The sequence below is a fragment of the Astatotilapia calliptera genome, chromosome 10, assembly GCF_900246225.1.
Source record: "Astatotilapia calliptera chromosome 10, fAstCal1.2, whole genome shotgun sequence".
Classification (NCBI taxonomy): Eukaryota; Metazoa; Chordata; class Actinopteri; order Cichliformes; family Cichlidae; genus Astatotilapia; species Astatotilapia calliptera.
The window spans coordinates 10268266-10291751 of record NC_039311.1 but is presented as its reverse complement, the minus strand read 5'-3'; the positions used below and the strand labels follow the sequence as shown (position 1 = coordinate 10291751).

The following is a 23486-nucleotide window of genomic DNA, read 5'->3' as shown; positions in this document are numbered from 1 at the left end:
GCGTGTTGCCAATTTCCCAGTGTTTATGTTACTAATACGGGGGGGAAAACATGCTGAAGAGGAATGAAATAAATAAATAAATTCGACGTGCGTGTTTCCATGCCGTGGGTGCGCTCGCGAGTGTGCCCGCATGCATGACTTGTGTGTGGGTGAGCGCCTTCATGCGTAAGTGCGCGTGTTTCAGAAATGTGGCAAAGTGGAAGAAACGCACGGAAACGCACCGGCACACACTTCCAGCATCCTAATGGGCTTCAGAGAGACAATTCAGCGCATGAACAGCCTGTCGCTAAGGAATTCACCTTAGGTGTCCCCCTCCCTCCTCACCCCTTAGTAGGATATTTTATTTTATTTTAAAAGCAGAGATCCAAAAAGAAAAGAAAAGAAAAAAACAGAAAGAAAACACAGGAGACGAGATTCCCTCATCATATCTCTTTGGTCATTGGTTCGGTGTTTCCAGGAGAAGACCACCGGACCCTAATAACGTATTCAAGCGCCATTTAACGCCGGGCAGCGGAGGCAAGTGGACTTTTCGAATAGGTTTGCGTCTTTAACATGTAGGCTAATCCGACGTTGTGACACATTGCATTTGGCGTATCGGGGGGGCCATCCATATTTCTCGGCATCTAATTTTTTTCTCCACCAGAGGAGTGATATAGCCTGCTCTGACGTCTGCATCAGATATTACCCAGTGCTTTTTCAATGTGCATTTTCCCCTCAGTGACTTTGCGCTGATCTACATCATCATCATCAGCAGCAGCAACAACAGAGGGGGAAGACAAAAAAAAGAAAAGAAGCGGGGGAATGAAGATTTAATTTTTTTCTTTTCTTTTCTTTCTTTTTTTTGTAATACAAACCCACCGCTCCCCTCCAGACGACGCGCGTTTCCAAGCTCAAACAAATATCTTTTAACAACACCACGTTGTGGAATAGTCTGGCGCCAGAGCATCGCTGGAACCATGCCTCATCTGCAGATTTGGACTGGGAAATTTCATCCACCAATTTGATCGTCAAGAGGCTGCTGCTCAGTCACTCATGCCCGTGTTTGTTTGGTTTGTTTGTTTTTAAGGGGGAAGAACACTTGTCATCACTTTTTAAAAGTATTAGGTATGCCGTTTTTTGAGCAAGATGTCTGATCTTCTGGTGTTGGTCGAGGGGCTCTGTGACCTGCACGGATTTCCATAGCCGGGGAAGAAGCAGCGGGGGCCAATTACCAGATTTTTTCTTTCTTTTCTTTTTCTTTTTACCCCCATCCCTAAAGCATATTTTAATGAAGACATCGCATGCATAGATGTAGGCTAGTTTATTCGGCATTTTTAAAAGGCAATTATTTTTTTATTGCCGATTTTTACTTTCTGCATTTTCGGGAGGACCACTGGACCGGTTGGATTATAGGAACTATATAGAAGGATTTGTGGAGATGTTGGGTCGCCAAGAAGATAAATTATGTGGAATTTTCTCTGCTCTGGCGGCTTTGTCCTTCGTATGCTTTGTTCAAAGGTAAGAAAATGTCGCTTGGAAGAAAAAGAAGAAAAGAAATTACGAACTGTCACACCCGTAGACGTGATTACCGGTCAATAAAAGGCTCAGATGTGGCAAATCGCATTAACGGGGTACCCAGGCCTACTTATTAGGGGCATTGCTGCCGATATATGCCCTATTAGACGGCGCTTTGGCGCGCGCGAGCGTAAAAACATGCGCGTGCACAACCAGAAGCCCATTGTGAAACGTAACCTACTCCCGATATCAAAATGGGGATATACGTGTGTGTGTGTTGTCTGGGGAGACTGTGTAAAATGACAGCCCTGAGTAGGCACTGTAGGCTTGAGCGATGATTAAGCGATACAATCAATCAGCCGATCATCGATTGATTACGCTGTTCTAAGCAGCTGTCCGCAGCTGTGAACTACAGCACTGTATCCAGCAAGCAAAACCCTTTTAATTTTCAACGCCAACTAATGTTCGTATTCATACTGCTGTCGCCCACTTGCTCCTTTTTGTATATTTATATACGTGTTTCAATCTGATTTTGAGAAGGAATCCTGGCGGGTTGTCATCCTCTGCTGCTCTCCACATAGATGACAGGGTAGCCCTTTAACGTTGCAACGTATTTTTTTTTTTTAATTCATGTGCCATGGCTTTTAAATGTTTACACCATTGCCAAATTACTGCACAAGACTTCATGGATAACGTCTCAGTGTCAGTCTCCTGATCAGTTCCGTAGTTGTTTTGATCTTAGAGGAACTGATGTAGCTTTCATCCCTTGTGGCCTACTCCTTTTTCATGGTCTGCAGCAACCTGCAGCTTCCCTTATGAGAGTGAAATGCTCACTGAGAACACTGGGCTGCACCTTTTGACATCTGATTCCATTACAATAGTCTGACCCAAGCAAATGAAAGGGTTTGATTTTTGCAGATTCCCTCATGATGCTGTCAGGTGTCAAACCCTCCGGCCCTGCAACTGCCCAGCTTGATGAACAGCTGCACTGCCTATGAGCTAATTGAACAGTGATTCCCTGACTGAGCCGTGGGCAGTAGTGCTCCTGCCATACCAAGGGAGCAATTTACCCCCCTCACACACGCATGCATGCACACCCTCCCTCTACACTCATTCAGCCCCTTCCTTGTAATAGGGAACCTCAGCTGGAGAGCTGCTCTCTGCTAGGTGATGCAGGTCATGGCACCAATGTTATAGATGCCACTCAGACTAGAGTGGACTATGCAGTTCCTCCAGGGAGAGGTGGTCTGTCTCCGGGCTCAGACTGATGAGGCCCGTGCTTCTGACGGCACAATGGGAGGCTTTTTGCTATAACCTCGTGCTTATTAAAACACACGCCACTGAATCACGCTGGGCTTTTAGCTGATGGCGAGTCAAATAAACTGTGACGTTGTTACACTTAACACCATTGTTTCTGAAGGACTGGCATCAATATAAAACGTTTGACAGGTGCACCATCATTGCACCCCCTCAACCGATTTGATGAATATGCTGTAGGTGGGGCAGAGGGGGATAATGCACAATGCAAAGCACGTTTTTCAAGCATTTCCAGTTATGATACAAACATGGGATTGTTTTAACATTTTATCAGGTGCACCTCAGAGTAACACAGAAAATAAAAAAGCATCTGCATGGATTTAATTCTTTGCAGTGCTATTTTCTTTGCGTTTTGATTAAATCTGGAGTCTGGTAGTGAAATAATGTTTACTTTGAAGGACGTGGGATGCACGCGTGGATGGGATTATTTGTAAGCGAGGTGTTGTTTAACATCCAAAGTCCCCTTCTGCCCTTTTGCTAACACCTTATCAGGGCTTCCTTTTCAAATGTGACATTTGAAAAGGAATATAGAGTATGTGCAGCACAGTTTTCAGGCTACTATCACTCAGTAGGTGTGCTGCAGAGATGCGTAATGTTTGTGATAAAAGTATTGGACACTTCTGCTTTTGCTGCTTAAAAATGCCTCTTGGATTTTCACCTCCCCTCCAGCTCCTCCATTGGAAGCGCCGGCATGTCTGTGGCCAAGACCACCGTGGACAAGTTGCTGAAGGGATATGACATCCGTTTAAGGCCTGATTTTGGAGGTACGTGTCATGATTACATCTGTTTATGGGTCGAGGGTCTTAACAATTCAAGGTTTGGTCATGATGATATCTACGAGTCATCCCTAAGCCGAGAGCTGCCGAAGAGTTGGCCTGTGGCAAAAAAAAAAAAGAAATGGGGATGAGCTTTGAAGTGACTGCTACCATGTCATTACTATGCATCTATCCACATAATCGAAGATGGCTGCTCCTCTAGAAGTAGGGCATACATGGAGACGAGCCGTCAAACGCTATGTCTTTTAAAATCTGGCAGACTGAATGCACTGATTTTCAATACTTTTCTGAATGCACTTCTGATTAGAGATGTTTTATGGCCTCTGCGTTGCACATTACGCCATACATTTGGCCCATTAACTTTTACTGGAAATTATGCATTTGCTCATTACAATAATGTTTGCTTTTATGATTCTTTAAAGTATACAACACGGAGGACAACTCGTTCTTGTTTGCTACGTAGAGTGATTGTTTTACTGAAGCTATTTAACTAAAGCGGAAGTATGAAAATAGCTGGACAATCTATATTAATTTGTTGGTACTTTAATAGGTAATTCGTTGGGTCTCTTTTGTGTAAAATGAAGGTTTGGGGAAAAAAAATCAATAAGAATTAAAGCTTTTCTTTTGCAAATTAAGTAGATCATGTGTACTTACAATGTACAGGATGAAAAGCCAGTGGTTGGTTTCCTTTTGACATTTAAGTTATTGAGATAACATAAAGTTAACATTTCCAGCTGTGGCAGCGTTGCTTTTGTTTTGCTGTAAAAAATGTTCAGGGTTGTAGATTTGATTGAATTTCATTTCAAATGTAAACAGACATACATTTGCATACATTTAGGAGGCTTATTTGGCTGATAGTGGTTTTCTTTAACATACATGATCTAAATTACGCTTATTAAATAGATGCACACTGTTCACCAGTACCTTTTTTAAAATATGCTGCAGGCTGCAGCTTGTCAGCCCTGTGACTACACTACACTTGATGAGAATGAGAGCAAGCAGTGAAAAACATATAGCAGGTGTGCCTCCTCATATAACCTTCGTCTGGTTGGCTGCTCTGATGAAGGCTTATGTGCCAAGATGCGTTAGGCTGATGTTAGCTATTGTAACAAAACAAAAAAACCCAAACAAACAAACAAACAAAAAAAGAAAAGAAAAGAAAAGAAATTTTTTTTTTTTTTTTAAATATGCTATGTTATAGTTGAGGTTAGGTCTTTGTTCTGTGTTTTGGAGTGCTGCCATTCCAGAGTTGTTTCAAAGACTCAGTGAAAGGAAATAAGACAAAGCAGCAACGAAATGCCATTTTCACTTTGCTTCCGACTGTTGAAACAAGCTCGTTATGCCTAGCAGTAGTTTTGGACATTGCACATTTCATTTTAGTTTTGCAGCCAATTTCAGTTGGGATATTATCACCCAGCAAGACCCAGCCCCGTTTGACAATATTAAATATCACTCAAATACAAACAAATGTTTCAAAGTCAATGTTTCTGCAACAGATTCACACATTCCTCGGTCCCATTTATGTAGCGCCATAGCTGTGTAGCTGGTGCTTGCAAATGCCAAGTCTATTGTGTTTTCTCTCTGGCGTTTTAATTTGTGCTTTCATGACAGTTGGCAGCAATTTGAAGAGTGTTTCGGGTCTGAACTCATCCTTATTGTCCCGCTCACCAGCAACAGTTTTGTAGCTCACCAGTTCCGCCATTCAAAGCAGACAAAAGAATTAAATGTGACCAAGAACTGTTGAATCTGTGTAGCGTTTTTGCTGTTGTTAAAGGTCAGAAAAGACAAAAAAAAGCTGGATTCGGCATGTCGAATTGGCAAGCAAGCAACAATCACTTTACTTCGCCATAATGACTTACATAATATATAAAAACACAATGCCATAATTCCCATCGCATATCTCTTGTGGGTGAATTACCAAAGTATCTATTAAATATCAGAATATAATCAGGAATTTTGTGCATAGATTTTGAATAAAAATAAAGGTTTCTGTTCCGAAATGTTCAATGTTAAGAAGATATAGGCAGCGTTTTGTGTTATGTGAATGATTTCATTTTTGTGCAGCTGAGAAATCAGCAATGTTTTAAATTAATAAACAAATGGATTAACACTGCAGCATCCTCTTTTATCTCTATATTACCATCAATTCAAGTAATTGCCTTGATTTCTGGTTCGACATTGAATGATATTAAATATCTATATTGATATTGATTGCCTAAAGATTTGTTAGTCACAGGCTGCTATTCTGTAGCAAGCTGCGAATGTGTTGGAGTAAGTAGAGCAAGTTTTAAGGAGTGAGTATCCCAGGCAGGGAGTAGCTGTGCTTTACCCTCGGGCCAGAGAGCTGTAGTCCATCATGTCTTGATATTTCCAACATCACTCAGCTGCTTCTGCTGTGCTACTGCTGCTGATGACCTTCAGCACTGGAGATTCAAGAAGGAGGATTTTAATTTGGCACAATGCAGGACAGTGAGTGTGATTGCTATCGGCCTGGCCAACACCCATATTAGAAGTAAAGATCAGCCCAGAGGTGTATGTTGGTGGAAAAAGCTTGTGCACTGAGTGGTCAGAAATAGGACGATGATGCGTGATATTATTCAGATCGTTTATTTAAATGGAAAGTCCACTCTGCAGTCATTCCATTTGAACAGTGCTCTCCTCTTCCCATTGATCTGTGAACCGACTGGAATTAAAGATAATAGCTCAACAGTCCCAAATTACTTCTATACTATCATGATATTGGTTGAATTACTATTACTGTTTTTCAATTTTGCAGAAAAAACAGTTTGATTAGTGATCTCTTGCAAAAAGGGTGTGCGTGTCTTCTCTTTGGATTGTAGTCCTCGGTTGTAACCGCCTAACAAACCGCCCATGGTAACAGTGCTGATTTTTCAATCGCAATTCTGAATGATGCATTACATTGATTTAAATTCAGCCAGCGCATTGCAGACCTGGTAAAGAAAGAATCATTTTTTAAGCACAGCAATATTTTTTTAAACACATTTGCTCTTTTTGAATCAGTTGTGTTTTCATACCAATGCAATTGCTGCTACTCAATCCAGGACCTGATTGTACGGAAATCTGTGTCTTGTATTAAAAAAACAAAACACTCACAAGTTACCAAAAAATGGACGGTTGGTTGATCGTGTCGCTGCTCAGCTGCATTTCACAGCTTCTGCCACCAGTACTTGCTTGTTTGCTGCATTGATACTGATGAGGTCTATCTTTTCCCACTTAATGTTGAATTATAACGAAATAAGGATGAAACATAGTTTTAATGACATTAAATGATTCTAACTAGCTTGAACTAAGCAGCAAATTGTGCATTCAAATGCTTTTCTTAAAATGTGCTCATTCCATGAGAACTTTCCAGCATACTGAAAAGTGTTGTGTGGACTTGTTTAGGTGTGTTGTTCATGTAAGGCAGATGACTCACAGTGATGTATGACAGTGTCTTACAATTAATTGGAAAATAGTGGATTTTGGGAATATGCCCAATTTGGGGATACTAGTAAATCTGCAAAGAGAATCAAAGCTTGAACACATACTAAATGGAAAATAGGACACACTAATGAGACTATACATTTTAAAAGTTCACAGACATTGTAGGGAGTAAGAGCAACAACTGAAGCAGTAAAGCTTTATTAGTTATTGGAGCACAGTGGTGTTGGTCATGTGTTTAATGATATCTTCTAAAACTGGTTGGTCTTTATCATGATTCAGTGATGATGATGCACCTTCTGTTGGGGTAGTCCCTGTCTTTGATTTCATAGAAATATTTGTTGGGAAATTCAAGGTAAGTGCAAAAATACTAGAAATAGTCATGGAGGGCTTTGGTTGACTATATATGTTTTGGGTTATTACATTTGAAAGAGATGTATGTTATCATAAGAATGAGGGGGTTTAAAAGAAATATTTTCTTCTATTCATAATGAAATAAAGAAATATTGGAAATTGAATATTTTTTCCACTTTCATATTTAACCACAGGTACAAGAATCAGATCCAGAACATGTAACATTTACACTCGTCTACTGTTCCACAACCATCCCATTTGACAAATCTGATAAATGATTTAGTACTCTGTCGAGAGGAGCAGGGGCTGTGGATGCACATGCATTTATTTTTCAAATCCATAAGCCGGTTAAGCTTGTTGAAGACTTGCAATTGTTACAATTACCTAAAATGATTTGCATTTTTTTTTAACTGCAGCACCAGACTTCATCTTAATATACAGATACTAATTTCTTTGTCTAGTACATGTAATTATGAGTGATCAGTTGATCTTTGAGAGTCTTAAGTCTTTCTCAGGTAACAGTGCATCTAGCGTCTATGTTTTCACTCTTTCAGAGTAGCTTGTAACATCAAAATCTACACAAGAAGGAGAACCAAAATGGCTCCAAAGCAGCCTCACTGGCAAAGCATTCTGTAGACAGATATGCTTCCTTAAGCTAGCAATATTTTATCATTGCAGGTTTTGTTCGGGTGCAACCACTCAACACATGCCAATCGTATGCTACAGAATGCCAACACTCTTGAAATTGGCCGCATGTTATCAAGCGAATCAAAGAGTAATCTCGCAGACTGGAACTCTGAGCCAGTGGAGTGAAGTAACTCATCAGTAAGATCACCTGCTGGGGAAAACAGACAGTTGACTCTCCATGGCACATGGTCGGCTGCTCTTGACCAAGTGTTTTTGACAGTAAGCCCCATTTTTCAGTGAACACGGGAAGCTCTGCTGCAAGGTATTCCTCATGCGCCTCTGCACCTTGACAGCATTTTGATTATATAGGTTACAATGGCAAAGCCCCTTGGAAACCTGGGGCAGGTGCTGAAGAGCCAAAGAGTCTGTGTCATGCCTGAAAAAAGGCAATAGATCAGGTACCTAGTAAATAATCACAGTGGACTTGTAACTGGTAAAGGTTCATTGTAGAAAATTGCAGCTATCAAGAAGACCACTGGTCTCAAGATACTTGTTGGGCGCAAGGTATTTTTGCACATGGTAAAGTACTCTGGCGAGTTTTGAGATTGTTTTTTCCTGCAGTTGACCCCACAATACTACCAGGTTCACAAAGAAATGAAGTATAAATAGGGCCCAGAGAACTTACAGAACTCATTGCTTTACATTCAGTATACCTGCTAGATTATTATCATAAGCTGTAGACATCATTTTAAAAACAAAGGTCAGCATGTCTAAGAACAGACATTCATGCTATGGTGTGTAAAATATCTGAGTATGAGAACATTCAATTTATACTGTGCATAATGTACTATGCAAAAATCTTGTGGGTGCAATATGGATGCAAATATGGTCCAGAATGGTTACACCTCTCTTGCATCTAATGACAAGTGTCAAATTTCTATCTGAAAGAGCCCGGGAGGTGCCAGACTCTCTCTGCACTCTCTGCTCGACATCTCTCACATTTTGCCAGCGGTGGCAGCACCAGTCCGACAACAATGTATCTGGTACCATGACTGTTGTCAGACATTAGACTTAAAAGGTCACAGTGATGAAGATTAATTTTGGTTATCATCATCTATACTGAGACCTGTGCTGGTTACCATTTTGAATGTATTGAATATATCACCCAGTTGACTGAATTAGCAAACTAGGTAGCGAGTTAGCGAGCAGAGCTACCTGTCAAGCAGAAGACCATTGAATCCTCCAATCACTTTCTGCTGGCTGCAACAATGTTAAGACAGCAATAGACCACTTCCTTATTGCAGCCTTTTCATGTACACATTTTGATCTCCAGAACTTCTTCTCTTTAGTTGTCCTTTTAGACAACATGATTTTATTGTGAAGAATTGCTCTAATGTGTATGCCGATTGCTATGAAATCCTGATGGTTTGGTCTGTTTTGGATGGAAGTCTTATCAATGACATGTTCAAGGTCCAGTCAAAAAGACCTAGAGAATGGTTGATGACTTTCTGGCAACCACCAGTCACAAGGGTTCCACATCAAAAATGTCTCTGTAATTGCTTTGGTCCCTACTAGACTTGTGTGATATGTCTGCCTTACTATTGCAGACAAAACATTTCTCTGTTTCCGGTTTTCACATTTCACAGTTAGTTTCACTACTGCCTTGAGAGTTTGCAGACAAGTGAGGACTTCCTTACAAACTGCAGGCAACCGTGGCAATCTGCTAGTGACCAAAGCAATTAGATCTCTGTTTTCTGTGATGCACTATATACCACTTTGTGACTGATATCACTTCACTACTACTGGTAACCTCTACCAAGCACTCAGCAGTCAACATTTTTTTCCTAATGACCCATGATTGACAGGGGGCCACCAACCAATTTCTAGGTATTCATGATGGGAGCTTTAGAAATCAATTTTACAGCAATTGCCATAAGCCACTTGCCAACCAACTTGGGAACACACCTTCTTCCCTACCCACCAGTGGTTGCCAGATTATCACAGACTGGTCTTTAGGCCCATGTGACTGAAGCCCTAGTTTTTTCTCTGCATCTAAGATTTTCTTTTAGAAAACAACTCAACAGCTTTCTTTGTAAGCTAAGACTCAAATTTTAAAAGACAAGTTTGACCAAAGCAAATGAATGCCAAGTAATGTAACTAACTTTAGCTAGGTAGAGAATTAGCAAACAGCTAGTGCAGGGGCTGTAAAGCTTTCTGTCAAGCCGAAACTGAGAAACGTCTGCATCCATCTTCAGGGCTTTGAACTCTCTGAGGTTTCTTTACAACAAAATGAACGCAGCTCTTCATTACTGCCTGATTTTAGCTCATCTTGTAGAAATTTTATTCTCACAAACATTATCTTTCCTTCTGTGAGTTCATTGCGATGCTCAGCATGTTAATACATTCCAGTTTTTTGCCCCTCGCACTCACAATGATTCCTTGCCCCCACAACGCCTTTCCGCTATTCAGTGCATGAGCTAGATCGCCCCCTGTTGCTGACAGGCAGGCGCTATATAGATCAGTCTGGCATATTACTTTCATTAAAGATCCAGTAAACACCTTTTTCCTGTTTGTGATTTCATTTCTTTGTCTAATTTGTCGCTGTTACAAATTCTGCAAAATTGCACATCTTCCTTGTTGATTTTATATGTAAATGATTAATTAAGGGAGTGTCTGCATCCCCTTATGGCTAAATCAATCAGGCTTCTGCTTGTGCGTACAATTACTCAACAGCTGAGATTTATAAAAGAGGGTCATGTGTATGCATGGCTTTATAAAACTGACGAAAAGAATGCGCATTCCTGCCTTTACGCATACACAATTTTAGCCATTCGAATGGTTGCTTTTTAAAAAAAGATACCAATGCCTCACAGAATGGATAGGAGACCATGAGGAGATATTCAAGAAGCCAGATTTAAAAAGTGTTCCAGATAGTGTACCCACTCCACCTTTATGAAAGAAAGAAGACTGTTTACAGCTGCTACAATTTATTATACAGTTTATCCCAACATTAGCCTGACCCTTCGCCAGTATAGCCTGTTGTATGTTGCAACATTGTATGCCGATAAACAGGTGATAAATCAAAGAAGTTACAGAAATTCAGTTTATCTGCAGTTTGAAAACCATGGTTTGTTCATCTCTTCTGCCTTTCTTCTTCCGGCTCACCCTTTTATCTCACCCTTCTCTCATTTACGTAGCCTTGCATGCATGCACACAAAGACACTCAAGTGTGCTCGAGAAATTGCATGTCTCCGCATTAAATCATTTTTTTCTCAGTCAAGTTGTCCGACACTTCAATAAAACTTGACTACAAATGCTGCTTATCTTGGATAACACAGCCAACCTTGGTAGTCATGCACCACAGGCCACACTTTGAATCACGGCTTCTCTGACACATGGCTTTAACGTGTTACACAATGACTTCATCATTTATTATGTAGGTTTTCATAAAAGTGATAGTCCCTAAAAAAAAAAGTAGTATGTGAATTACCCAAACTGTTTCTTAACAGACCTCATAATCAGTCACATAATAAGTTTATAATACTGTTTGGTGGTACCTTGTAGTGACTGTATTTTCTAGCAACAGCAAGAAAACATTTTTTAAGCAAGTCATGATACCGTGCTATCATGTTGGTGACAATATTGTGATACAAGGAAAGTGTGTCTGTCTGTGTATATGCTTATCATGCAGTTTAAAAATGTGACAGTATTATTACCTGCCCGATTTTCCTGCCACCATTTTATATACTGTGATTTTTTTTCTTTCTTTATTGCAAGTTATTTAACATCATTTACTTTGCCCTGATTTATCTAAAAAATAAAAACAAAACAAAGGACTCAACAAGGAGTACATTTCAATTCAGTTTGATTCAGTGTATATAGTGGCCAGCACGATCTGATATCGTCGTGTTGGTGTTAGAGCAGGGCGATATGACCAAAAATATTTATCACGATATACATTTGAAAATTTGCGATAACGATATAACTGACGATATAATTGACACTAGACAAAATACTTTACAACTCCACAATTTTATTAGTGGAAAAAAAAACATCAATGTATTTTCACTTTTCACAAACAGTTGTTTTTTTTATGTGCATTAAAGTTATATAATATAAAAAATTAACAGTGCAAATGGAAATTCCTTGCTGACAGTTTAACCAAAAGGCATTTCCAGTGGAAATTAGAGCTGGGCGATATGAGATTTTTTCATATCACGATATGTTTTTTTCATTTCAGGCGATAACGATATCTATCACGATATAAGCCAAATAACTATATTTGTAAGATTTAAATGTGCCGTTGCTCACAAGTAAAATGTGAAATAATCAGCAGCATGTTTTGATTTAAATATTTATTTCCCATAATAAGTTCAACAGGGTAGATGTACTTAAGGAACATGAGACTTTTTCAGATAAATAAAGGCAAATATTGCAAACTACACAAAAGGCAGCCACTAAAGCGTTTAAGTTTCAAAATAGAAAAAACGAAACAGACTAAATTGTCAATTCCACTTAGAAACAAAATATTAATTCTAAAAATAAATCTTAGTTTGTTTTACAGAAGAACAGACAAAACTGACTAACTTTTGTCAATATCAAATAAACTGAGAACTAAAAGGAAATTCTCAATCTCTCCTTGTTGTATAGCTTAGCTTTTCAAACAGTTTTAACAGTTACTTTAGTCTGACAAAAGCCGAATGACGAATTAGCGCTTCCAGTCAGAGACTGAGGCTACGTCCACACGTACACGGGTACTTTTGAAAACGGAGATTTTCCGTTTTCGTTTTAAAAAATAATCCCGTCCACACATAAAGGGAGAAATGAAGGAAAACGCTGCTATAAACATGCCAAAGCAGCAGGTGGGGCTAGATTCCTAACCGTGCAGAAATGTTGGCCAATCAGAAGTCTAGAAGCCTCGGTGGGAAAAAGTAAACAAAGCTGGGGCATAGAAGCAGAACCGAGTCGTATGTGTGGACGGACAGTAACTGTGTGTATATGTAAGCATTTAAACACTGCAGAGAGTAGAATTAACAGTAACAGTATTGTAGAAATTCATTTCACCGAAACAATAACGTGGCGCACAGTGTGACGCATGCACCAGTTTATTGTATTTCCAGACTTGCTTTCGGCACAATTTACAGTGCACGCTACTCTGTTTTTTGTCAGACTTGAAATAGCCGAAATACCTTCACACTACGGAACTTCTATGGCTCTTCCGTTCGACAATCTCTCCGGCATTGGAACCATCATCTGTTTTCTCTTCGGTCACGCTCGGTTGATTTTTCTAGTCGGCACACTCATTTCCTCCATTACGCGCTGGCTCCATTACCCGCTGGCTGCTTCCCAAACAAACACACGTGCGGCTTGGCACTTGTGCTGTACGTAACAAGTCACGCGACGTGACGCTGCGGCTGTGATTGGTTCGGCTCTGCGTTACTTAATTTGGATTGGCTGACCTTTTTTTTTTTTTTTTTTTTTTTCTTTTAAGAGGACAAGAGCGGTGAGGTCTATCGCGATAGCTTAATTTCTCTATCGGGTAAAAGTTATATCGCGATACATATCGTTATCGTTCTATCGCCCAGCTCTAGTTGGTGTTGTTCCCACATCATCATGAAAATGTTGTTCCAGGTTCAACATTGCAAGTGACCAATCAGAATGTTGTGACGTCATACTTTTGCGACTTCGGGAAAAACCGCCGTAAAACAAAAAACTGTACTTAAGCTGCGAGAAACCGCCGATCAACGGACCCTGACCCTAACCCTGACCCTAACCGTAACCCTTTAATAAACGGTAAGTCGATTTGATATTTTCTTTGCAACATTGGAATTTCATAAATGCACGAATGGCTTGGTGCGCAAAAGAATAACGCCACAAGAATGTGATTGGTCACTTGCAATGTTGAACCTGGAACAACATTTTCATGATGATGTGGGAACAACACCAACACGGCGATATCAGATTATCCATAGTGGCCAAGTCACAACAACAGTCGCCTCAATGTGCTTTATATTTTACGACCCCACAATAATACTGAAGGCTCTACAATAGTCATGAATAGAGACTCTGGTTAGGCTAACTTGGGGGAGTCTGTCCTGATATTTGGTTCCTGGGTATTAATTATTGTATCACAAGACAATGTACTGCAATGTTGATTTTTTTGTCCCATGGTATGGGGATGTAGCTGTACCAGAAACTTAGTAGTTCGTACCAATACCAGTCGAAAAGTGTGTATTTCAGAATAACATAAGGATATTTCGTAGTTTGGATGATGTGGCTGAATTGAAATTCATTTACCGGTACTTTGAATTACTTTAACAGGTCTGGATTTCATCTCTTAGATGTTTTTCTAAATTCAAAGATGTGAAAAGCATGATGGCATCATTTGCATATAGCCTTTTGCATATCAGTTATAACCCCTTTTGGCCTTTTTTTAAAAGTCTAGATCAAAGTACGCTAGTCGCTATTTTCCATGTGTAATATGTGCTGTGCAGTGCATAGTGTTTTTGCTCATGTGCATTCTTTTTCTTACATGTCTGGATTGCCTACAGTACTAAAAAAACATGTACATTTTCAGAGTATTGTAGTGAGCATTGGTTTTGGTACTTCCCCTGCACAGAAGCTTTACCCTTTTTTATAAGTCGTATAAGCAAAAAATGTAAAAACAAACTAGAACACTTAAAATAGCAACAATCTTTGATGGATGGATGCATTTTGGGCCACATTACCCCACCATAATCTCAACATAGTTTGAGCCCAGACAGCAAAGGCAGCATGGTTTGAGACTGTCCACCAAAGCTCTTCATCCACTGTAATTTTTAAGTGATGCATTTAAAGATAGTTTGAAATTTGCAATTTTGTTTTTTCATTGCAGTTTGCAACCACAGTGTGACTCTAAAAAAAACATGAAATTTACAATTTTGACCACTGTGACTCAAATACTGTATTCCAGCTCTCAGGAGAAGCTTATCCTCCTCGTTTAATCAGAATTCAAACAATGGAAATAATATAGAGAGATACATTTTGGTAATGATACCGCCACCTATAGGTGTTACGGCATTTTTACAGTTGTAACAAAGTTGCTGTTTCTGCAGACGGATCCTTCATTTATCCCCCTCCTACTTACACAGCCATTTTGTCTCTTTGTTCATTAACCTTTTGTGAAAAGAATACTTATCAATAATACTCGACAGATCACCATATGTTCCAGTAAGAGACCTAGCAGAGGTCATGCACTGTGCTAAGAATGGTTTGTACTTTCAGTCAGGAAAAAGGGCATGGTGATCTGACAGTTTCATTCTGGCGAAAACAATTCCCTGTCTTGCTATCAGTGTGAACAAGCTAACAAATGGAAAAACAAACAAACGTCCAGTCAGTTGGAGACGATAAGAGGGCCAAGCTCAGCTCATTCACACATTCGTCCTTCTGGAGGACACATTTCAAATCAAGCTGTCATCATCACAGGAATGGGTTTTATGATCTCAGCTTCCACCATTAACACACCATGACAGGTGACATATCACAAATGCTGTAAAGATGTCATTCTTCCCGCAGAGCCGTGACCAAGTGTGGGACATCTCTAGATGACAAAAAAGTGCATTTACTCAATCCAGCACTTCAGATTTTATGGATATACATGGTTAAATATGGTCTGGTGGGCAAATGTTTTTTTAAGGGTTGGCAAAAAGGGTCTTCAAGTTCAAGTGTTGATCACGAAGAGCACTGAGTGAAGTTGAAAGCCCGGCCACTAAATATAGTCAGTAGATGTCCAGGGGGTGTTCTGAGGCAAGCAATTTTCAAATAGTGACTTTGAGATGAGCTTGTAATCATGGAGCGAATGTATTTTTAGATGACCAACCAATGTAGACAATACTTCATCATATCAGAGTAGACTAAAGAAACAAAGAACCAATCCTCTACCTACCTAAACGTTCTTTTAATTAATAGGTTCAAATGGTTACAAATAGAAATCTTTATAAACATCATTAAATGGGGGAAGCTATCAGTGAAAGTGCTTTCCACAGTGTTTAATGTGGTTGCATAAAACGGTAAGTTACGCTACATGGGAATTTAATGGGAAACCACTCAGCAAAGACTTTAAACGTCTTTATTTGATTAAAATGCACATTTCATCTTCCTGCCTTCATCATGCAACAAACACAGAAATAAGGAGCATTTGAATAGTTAGGAAGGTTTGAAAAAAACAAAACAGGTGTATCAGAATCAGAATCAGAATCAGAATACTTTATTGATCCCTGGGGGAAATTATTTTTTGTTACAGTGCTCCATTTTAAACCAACATTAAGACAAGACAGACAATACGCTAACTAAGAATAGTACAATATATACATATATATACATACATACATACATAAGTCACTTATAAATAAATATTTGGAAAAGAAACATGTGTAGTTGTAGCAGCAAACAGTGTGTTAAGTGGATGCGTTGTACAGGGAGATGGCCACAGGCAGGAATGATTTCCTGTGTCGTTCAGTGGTGCTTTTCGGTAATCTCAGTCTCTCACTGAACGAGCTCCTGTGACTGACCAACATGTCATGGAGTGGGTGGGAGGTGTTATCCAACATTGTCTTTATCTTGGACAGCATCCGCCTCTCTGACACCACCTTGAGGGAATCCAGCTCCATCCCCACAACATTGCTGGCCTTACGGATCAGTTTATTAAGTCTGTTGGCATCTGCGACCCTCAGCCTGCTCCCCCAGCATGCAACAGCATAGAGGATCGCACTGGCCACCACAGACTCATAGAAAATCCTCAGCATTTTCTGGCAGATGTTGAAGGACAGATGTTGGGAGACACTGAAGCCTGTTGCAGCAGTCACAGGCTAAGAAGTCAGGTGCACTCTGAACTTGTCACCAGTCCAAGGCTAGTGCAGAGATAGGCTACTATTCTTGCACTGACATTTAAACCTATGGCAAGTTTAACCAATTAACCTAATGTATTTGGACAGTGGGAAGACAGAGACAGAGTATCGGGAGAGAACCTACATGTGCACAGGGAAGATGTGCCAATTCCACACTGGACCCAGTTTTCAAAAATATTTCAGTCAATAATTCGTTATTTTTATTATTATTATTAGTAGTAGTAGTAGTAGTAGTAGTATTAGCAATCATTATTATTTGACCAAATTGTTTTGGCAGCATGATTTTAGCACAGCACTGGTATAGAGTAGCAAAAAACAAAAGCAAAATAGACAATTAAGTGCCTTGAAGCAACCCATATGGAAAAGAAATAGGAAAAACTTATAAAAGACTTGCATAAGATGTGGTCTACTTCATATAGTGAATCATATAAGGCAGTGGTCCCCAACCTTTTTTGCGCCACGTACCGGTTTATGCCTGACAATATTTTCACGGACCGGCTTTTTAGGTGTCGTGGATAAATCCAACAAAATAAAACTAGTACCGGTACAGAAGAAAAATAAGATTTATTCATAACACACGTGAAAAGACCAAGGAAAACTGAGTTAATGATAAAAACGATAACAAAATAACGCTAAAAACCCTGAAAACCATACATTTCACACCCGAGCCTCAACTCTCACGGCCCGGTACCAAACTACTCCAGTCCGTGGCCCGGGGGTTGGAGACCGCTGATATAAGGCTTATATGATTTACTCAAGAAAGTGGCCACTTTCTCATTACTTTCATATATAGTTTTAGTAAGTATTCAAAACATACAAGTTTCATTTATATAATTTTTCAAGGGATCTTATCTCTGTTTTCACTCTTGTACGCTTTTCATACAAGTTTCACACAAGACAGATACAAACTTTATAAGATTTATATATATCTTTCCATATGGGAAGTGTTGTTGTGATTTGGCGCCATACAAATATAAAATTGAGGTAGGCTGTGATTCAAAGCCAGTCATTGTTCTTAGAAATGTAGAGTGTTCAGTTTCCCATGAAGGCTATATATATATATATATATATATATATATATATATACTCTTAAGCACTCTTAAGCATATTTTATATACTCTTGAAGCGGTATTTTGCATATGCCATAGTTTATAAGGCTGTTTCACAATATTCAGCTTTTTTCAGTGGATCTTGATTAGGTCAGCGTTTACATTGTTTTTCTGTCGTTCCTATACTGAACATGGGAAATAATTTAGATTATCAGCACAAAAACAGTTCAGTGATGCTTTACTAAGCTACTCTCCTACCTTACTTTGTCCTTGTCTGGTGTAATAAACAGTGATAGTGGCTTAGTGTGTCTTAAATGGTATTTTGTTGGTAGTGCAGCAGGGAGAAAATGAATTTCAGTGAGCATACTGTAGATGTGCATAAGCAGGATGACAAAGAAATGAGCCTGCAAAGAGAGCCTGTAAATGTCTAACAGAAGGTGCTGTGCAGGGGTAATTTATGAAGTGTTGTCTCGGTGTAGACAGCCCTGCAGATTTTAGAAATACATGTGACTAGTGGAAATTGCAAGTGGTGATCTCTTCTGTTATTTTTTTTCTCTCCACGACTTTAAAGGTTCACATGGTTCACGGGATGGAGAATTTTTCTGTAACAGATGGATTAATTAAAGTTCAACCGTGTACCTTTTAGGGAGAAAGGACAATAAAGGACACCCTGTCCGGGGACTGGAATGTCACAGCAGCTCGACTGGGAATAAATCTGAAACCATTACAGAGGTGACTAAATCTCTGGGGAATTCTCTGCGGTCGTGGGGCATTTTATGTTTTATGGTGGTTATGAGCATTAAAAAAACAAAAATGAAGTAAAACAAAACCAAATAAAAGTAGCACAAAAAGAATTTGGTGTTGAAAACCAATATGTGATTTTTAGTTTAAAATACAGTATTGTGTTACAGACACAAACATCAAATGACATCAATGCAATTTTTTTATTTAATACATTTAATTGATATTATTAGTTTAAGGCTTTTAACCTTGGTCCCTATGACAGTGTCAGAATGCACCATCTGTGAGCAGCTGTTTTAAAGGTGTGTCAAAGTCGGGCTGCTAACAGTGAAAAAAATAGTCTAACACTGCTGTGCGTTCGATTATTTACTGTGTCACAATAAAGGGAAAATTGTTTCCTGTCTGTAAATAGAGCAGCATTTCTCACATTTATACTATAATTATATGCAGAACAGAATGTGCTAGTTGGATGATAATAATAATTTAAATATTTTTCATGTGCTCCTACTGTACATTGGAATTGTCTTGGAGCAAGAACATCAGTCAGCTATAGAGCTGCTGCTGCTGCTGCTTGATGCTACCATTAACAGTTCTGAGGTGGTACGTATTATTTATCATTACACATGAAACGACATGAAGACATATTTTTAACAACAATAAAAAGGATCCGCAATTTGACTAAGAAATGAAATACATCACATTCAGATTACATGATACAATGTTTCTTTGTCGATTTGTTATTAAGTTACCAAAAGTTTAAACAGCTAAAATTATAAGAAATAAAGGCTAATTTTTTTGAGTGTTCAAATTTCCAACAAGTGTTGCTTCTGTGAATGAAAAGAAAACCCCAAATCGATTCTATTTCGTATTTAAAGTGTCAATGGTGTTCCATAGACATGTACCAAAACACTGTAAGAGGATAAAACTTTCTATATTTATTGGAGACTTCCGACTGCAGGAAGTCATATTGCTTCCACAGTCGATAACAATGCTGCGTTCTTGTTTTCTCCACAACATGTATTTTGTCTTGCATCCTACCATAAAGTCATTTTGACACAAGACTTTAATGGTTTCAAATAAAAGAGGATCACGGTAGAATTTTGCAGTTTAATGATCTCAACCATTAAAAAACATCAATGGCTTTCAGGACCACTCGTCAAAGCGAATCAGACTCTCTACCTGTGCGGCAGTTTGTGACAGCAACTGTAATTGCCGGATCCCGAGCTATAGGCGGTCCAGCCTGTGGACATGTCATCAAAGAACGGTCACCTGCCATATCTCTCTGCCATATGCAGCTCGGGTTTTGCTGATCTCATTTCCCATTGACCTCAAATGAGTCCCAGTTGCAGCTTGATCTTGTGTGTAATGGATAAGTGGTAAATGTAGCCATGAAACAGCACATCGGTTTCAGCGAGAGTGGTGAGTAGAATGGACACCTAATTGACTGCATATAAAAGGCGGGACATGTAAGTAAGAGCAGCAGCTGCAGCGCTTTATATTCAGCTTGTAAGATGCTGTAGCGTAATGTAAGTGTAATTGATATGAGGCTATCCCGTGTGTCCTTTGAGATGATAGACTAAATGCTGCTCACATACGTGTGCGGCTCTTTACAGAAAGTACTCCCAACACTATTACTTTACCTTCTGAGAACACGACCACTGATTGATGCCCGCAGGACGTCGGATGCAACCTGCAGTTTGGCGGACGCAGATATTAAATAATATGTGGTAGCAGGTAGATCTATCAAGGTTAGCAGGCTACAAGCATTTACACAAAGGTCAGTCTGCTGTTGTAGTTAATGCGTCATTTTTCTTAACATAATTGGTGATATAGGTTACAAGCAAGTCTGGCGCTGAACAGAAATTGTCGCGCTATGCTCCTTTATTTATTGTGCATAAATAGTGAATTGTCCTGACACAATATTGCGTTTCGCTTCTGTTATTATGGTACATTGACAAAAACATATACTTTTATTCACAGGATAAAACAGGTTTTTTGTATCACTAATTGCCCAGTACGATTACAGCATACAATATTATTGTCACTGCTACATTTCTGTGATGCTACCAGAAATTATTTCCACTACTAATTAATTACCGTTGAGCTCAAAGGTCCTATTAATAAACGGTTAAGGAATGTGTATTTATGACGACAATTTGTGAGACTGGTAAACTTATGATACGTACGATGGTCTTTCGTTCTACACGGTGCATTTCAAGGTCCTGCACCCATCCGGCGGTAAACTGTACCTGGGCTTGTTGCAGTGACCTGAAGTTACTAAACTTCATGAGTGTATGCACTCACTCCTAGAACCGTATAATTATAAATATGCATATAAATATGCTACGATGAGATAGCTGACTTCATCTAACTAGCAAATGTTGTCCAGGCTACGTTGGTGATGCAGTTTTTTTTAATATGTATGATATTTTTGTCATGCGATTTTAAAGCTGGTCCTACAACCGCATCCAAGAATAACATGCAGCTTATCTCAGAACTGTCGGTGAAAATTATTCTTGGAGCTAGGTTTAATTGAGCTGCATTTTAAAGAGGTGCAATTTCACAATTTGTGTATATTTTCTAAGTTCACTATTTTGTCATGTGTTGAGAAAAACACAGATTTTAAAATTACATGGTCTAATATTTACATTTAGCATAACTGCAACATGCTTTTTTTTTTTTTTTTTTTTTTAAAGACTCGAAAGGACTTGAAATTCAAAGTTTCAGACTTGAGACTTGACTCGGACTTTTACACCAGTGACTTGAGACTCGACTCTGACTTGCCTGACATTACTTGAGACTTGACTTGAGACTTGAGGATAAAGACTTGAGACTTACTTGAGACTTGCAAAACAATGACTTGGTCCCACCTCTGCTTGGGACAATCTCTTAGTCTGTGTGCTGCGACATGTCAAATGTTGGGGTGTTTTGCATATGGGCTGATGGCAGAGGCCATTGTAATTCAGTCTCAAAGTAATGCCTATTCAGCGCAAAACATAAGTGTGTTGTCAGAATCCCAGGATGGATGTTGGGGCATGTGCAAGTGAAATCTATCCTGATGAAGAGAGAATGCCCAGTGATTTATTACAGAGGGAACGCAGGAAAAAATGCTCAAGCTGGGCACTTTTTCCTTTTCCCTTCGCTTAGATTTTCTATTTGAATTAAATGAGGTGTGTATGTAGGCAGGCAGAGGGGGGGCAGGGGTGGTGAGAGATAGCATGCAGGAGAAAGGACATACTTCATCTTCCCATTCAAAGTGTTGTTTTCAGCAACTTTGAAATGAAGGAGAAAAATGCTGATAGAATTGCACCAGAATGTATCGCAGTGGACTGCAAAGTACAAAAACCCTAGGTCAGGCGTTGGTGAGGCATCCTGCATGCAGGGCATTTTTCCTCTTTTTTTTTAAATTCCTCTTAAGGTCCCCAGTGACTCACTTCTTGAACCTGCAGTGATTGATGGGAGGTGTGTCCTTTACAAGGCCATGATAGGGTGGCCAAGGGCAAGATACAGCTATCAAATTGTTTCATATACATAAACAAGGATTAAAAAAGCCATTTACGGCATCTGGAGAGAGATGCTTTCACCCTTACTACTAGGAAACATGCTTAAAAGCCCATCTCATTTCTGAACTCAAACAGCTGGCCACAAAAAAAAAAGGTTTCCACATAAAAATATTTTGTGCATAGTGTAGGGCTAAAGGAAAACGCAAGATGGAAGCGTGGCTCAACTTCTGTGAAACAGTGTTTACACCTCTTAAAGCATCAATAAGAACAATGCAATAAAATGCAAATTATTTATATTGAATTCAGTGACCATTTGAGAGTAGACCAGTGTTGTAGCTCTGAAAGGGAAATTTTTTCGTGTTATAATTATTATCAGTTCTGCACTGAAGCGTCGCAATTCAGTACCTGGAGGTTTTTACTGCTGTTATAACAGGTGCAGAACATAGCTTGGCATTGTCTTCCTGAAACAAGCAAAGTCTCCCCTGAAGGAAATCTACTTCAGCACTTATGAGACCTTTACAGATAGCTATGCACGTTACACATGCCATGCACAGTAATGAACATCATGCCATTACCGATGCTGGCTTTTGACCGTGTGCTAATAACAACCTAGACAGAGAATTTCACTGTTAGCCTGACAAATGTGGCTTCCAGAAATATTTTACTTTTTATTTAGTCAGAGTACCCAACATGGTGGCACAGCTAGCATCACTGTAAATATGCTAGAGACTGACAGCAATAACAGAAAAAGATGATTCTCTAATTTTGTTTCATGTTGCATACACCATAATTGTGATCAGTGCTGGGATCGTTACTTTAGTTTCTTAAAAGTATTGTATTATGTTACTTAATCTGTTATACTACTCATTACATTACATTACATTACTTACCAAAGAAGACCTGCTGAAGATCAGTGTGTGTTCTTTGCTAACATTGCGTTAGCATGCTATATGTGCAGATGCTTCCAAATACAGAGCAAAAGTAGTGCTGGCAGCACGATGCAGTTGTTTATGTCGTGGATGCAATTTGTAGTTTAGCGGACTACCTCACGTTTGTCCTTTTGTTCAATAAATATAAAAGCAATGTCCATACCGCTCCACCATTTTCCTCCTCCCGGCACATGACCTGAAATCAGCTGACTGCAGCACAAGTGAGCAGGAATAAGAAAAGTTTTGTTGGATGTTTTTTTTCTTTCTATCCACCCAGCATTAAGATAACTGAAGAATTAATGCAAGTGATGAGATAATTGTAGCTGTAATGTAATCACTGAATTTATTATATTACTGCGTTCCTGAAAAA

General features: G+C 39.3%; 1 protein-coding gene across 2 annotated transcripts in view; it reads left to right on the top strand.

Annotated features, from left to right (window-relative positions):
- Positions 1 to 800: 800 nt before the first annotated feature.
- gabrb4 (gamma-aminobutyric acid type A receptor subunit beta4) overlaps positions 801 to 23486 on the top strand; it is a 53967-nt gene continuing 31281 nt past the window's right edge. For both annotated transcript variants that reach the window (XM_026181780.1, XM_026181779.1), the window contains exons 1-2: positions 801 to 1497; positions 3481 to 3575. In XM_026181780.1, the coding sequence (XP_026037565.1) occupies positions 1418 to 1497; positions 3481 to 3575 (175 nt within the window). In that variant the 5' untranslated portion in view covers positions 801 to 1417. The remainder of the gene's footprint in view (positions 1498 to 3480; positions 3576 to 23486) is intronic.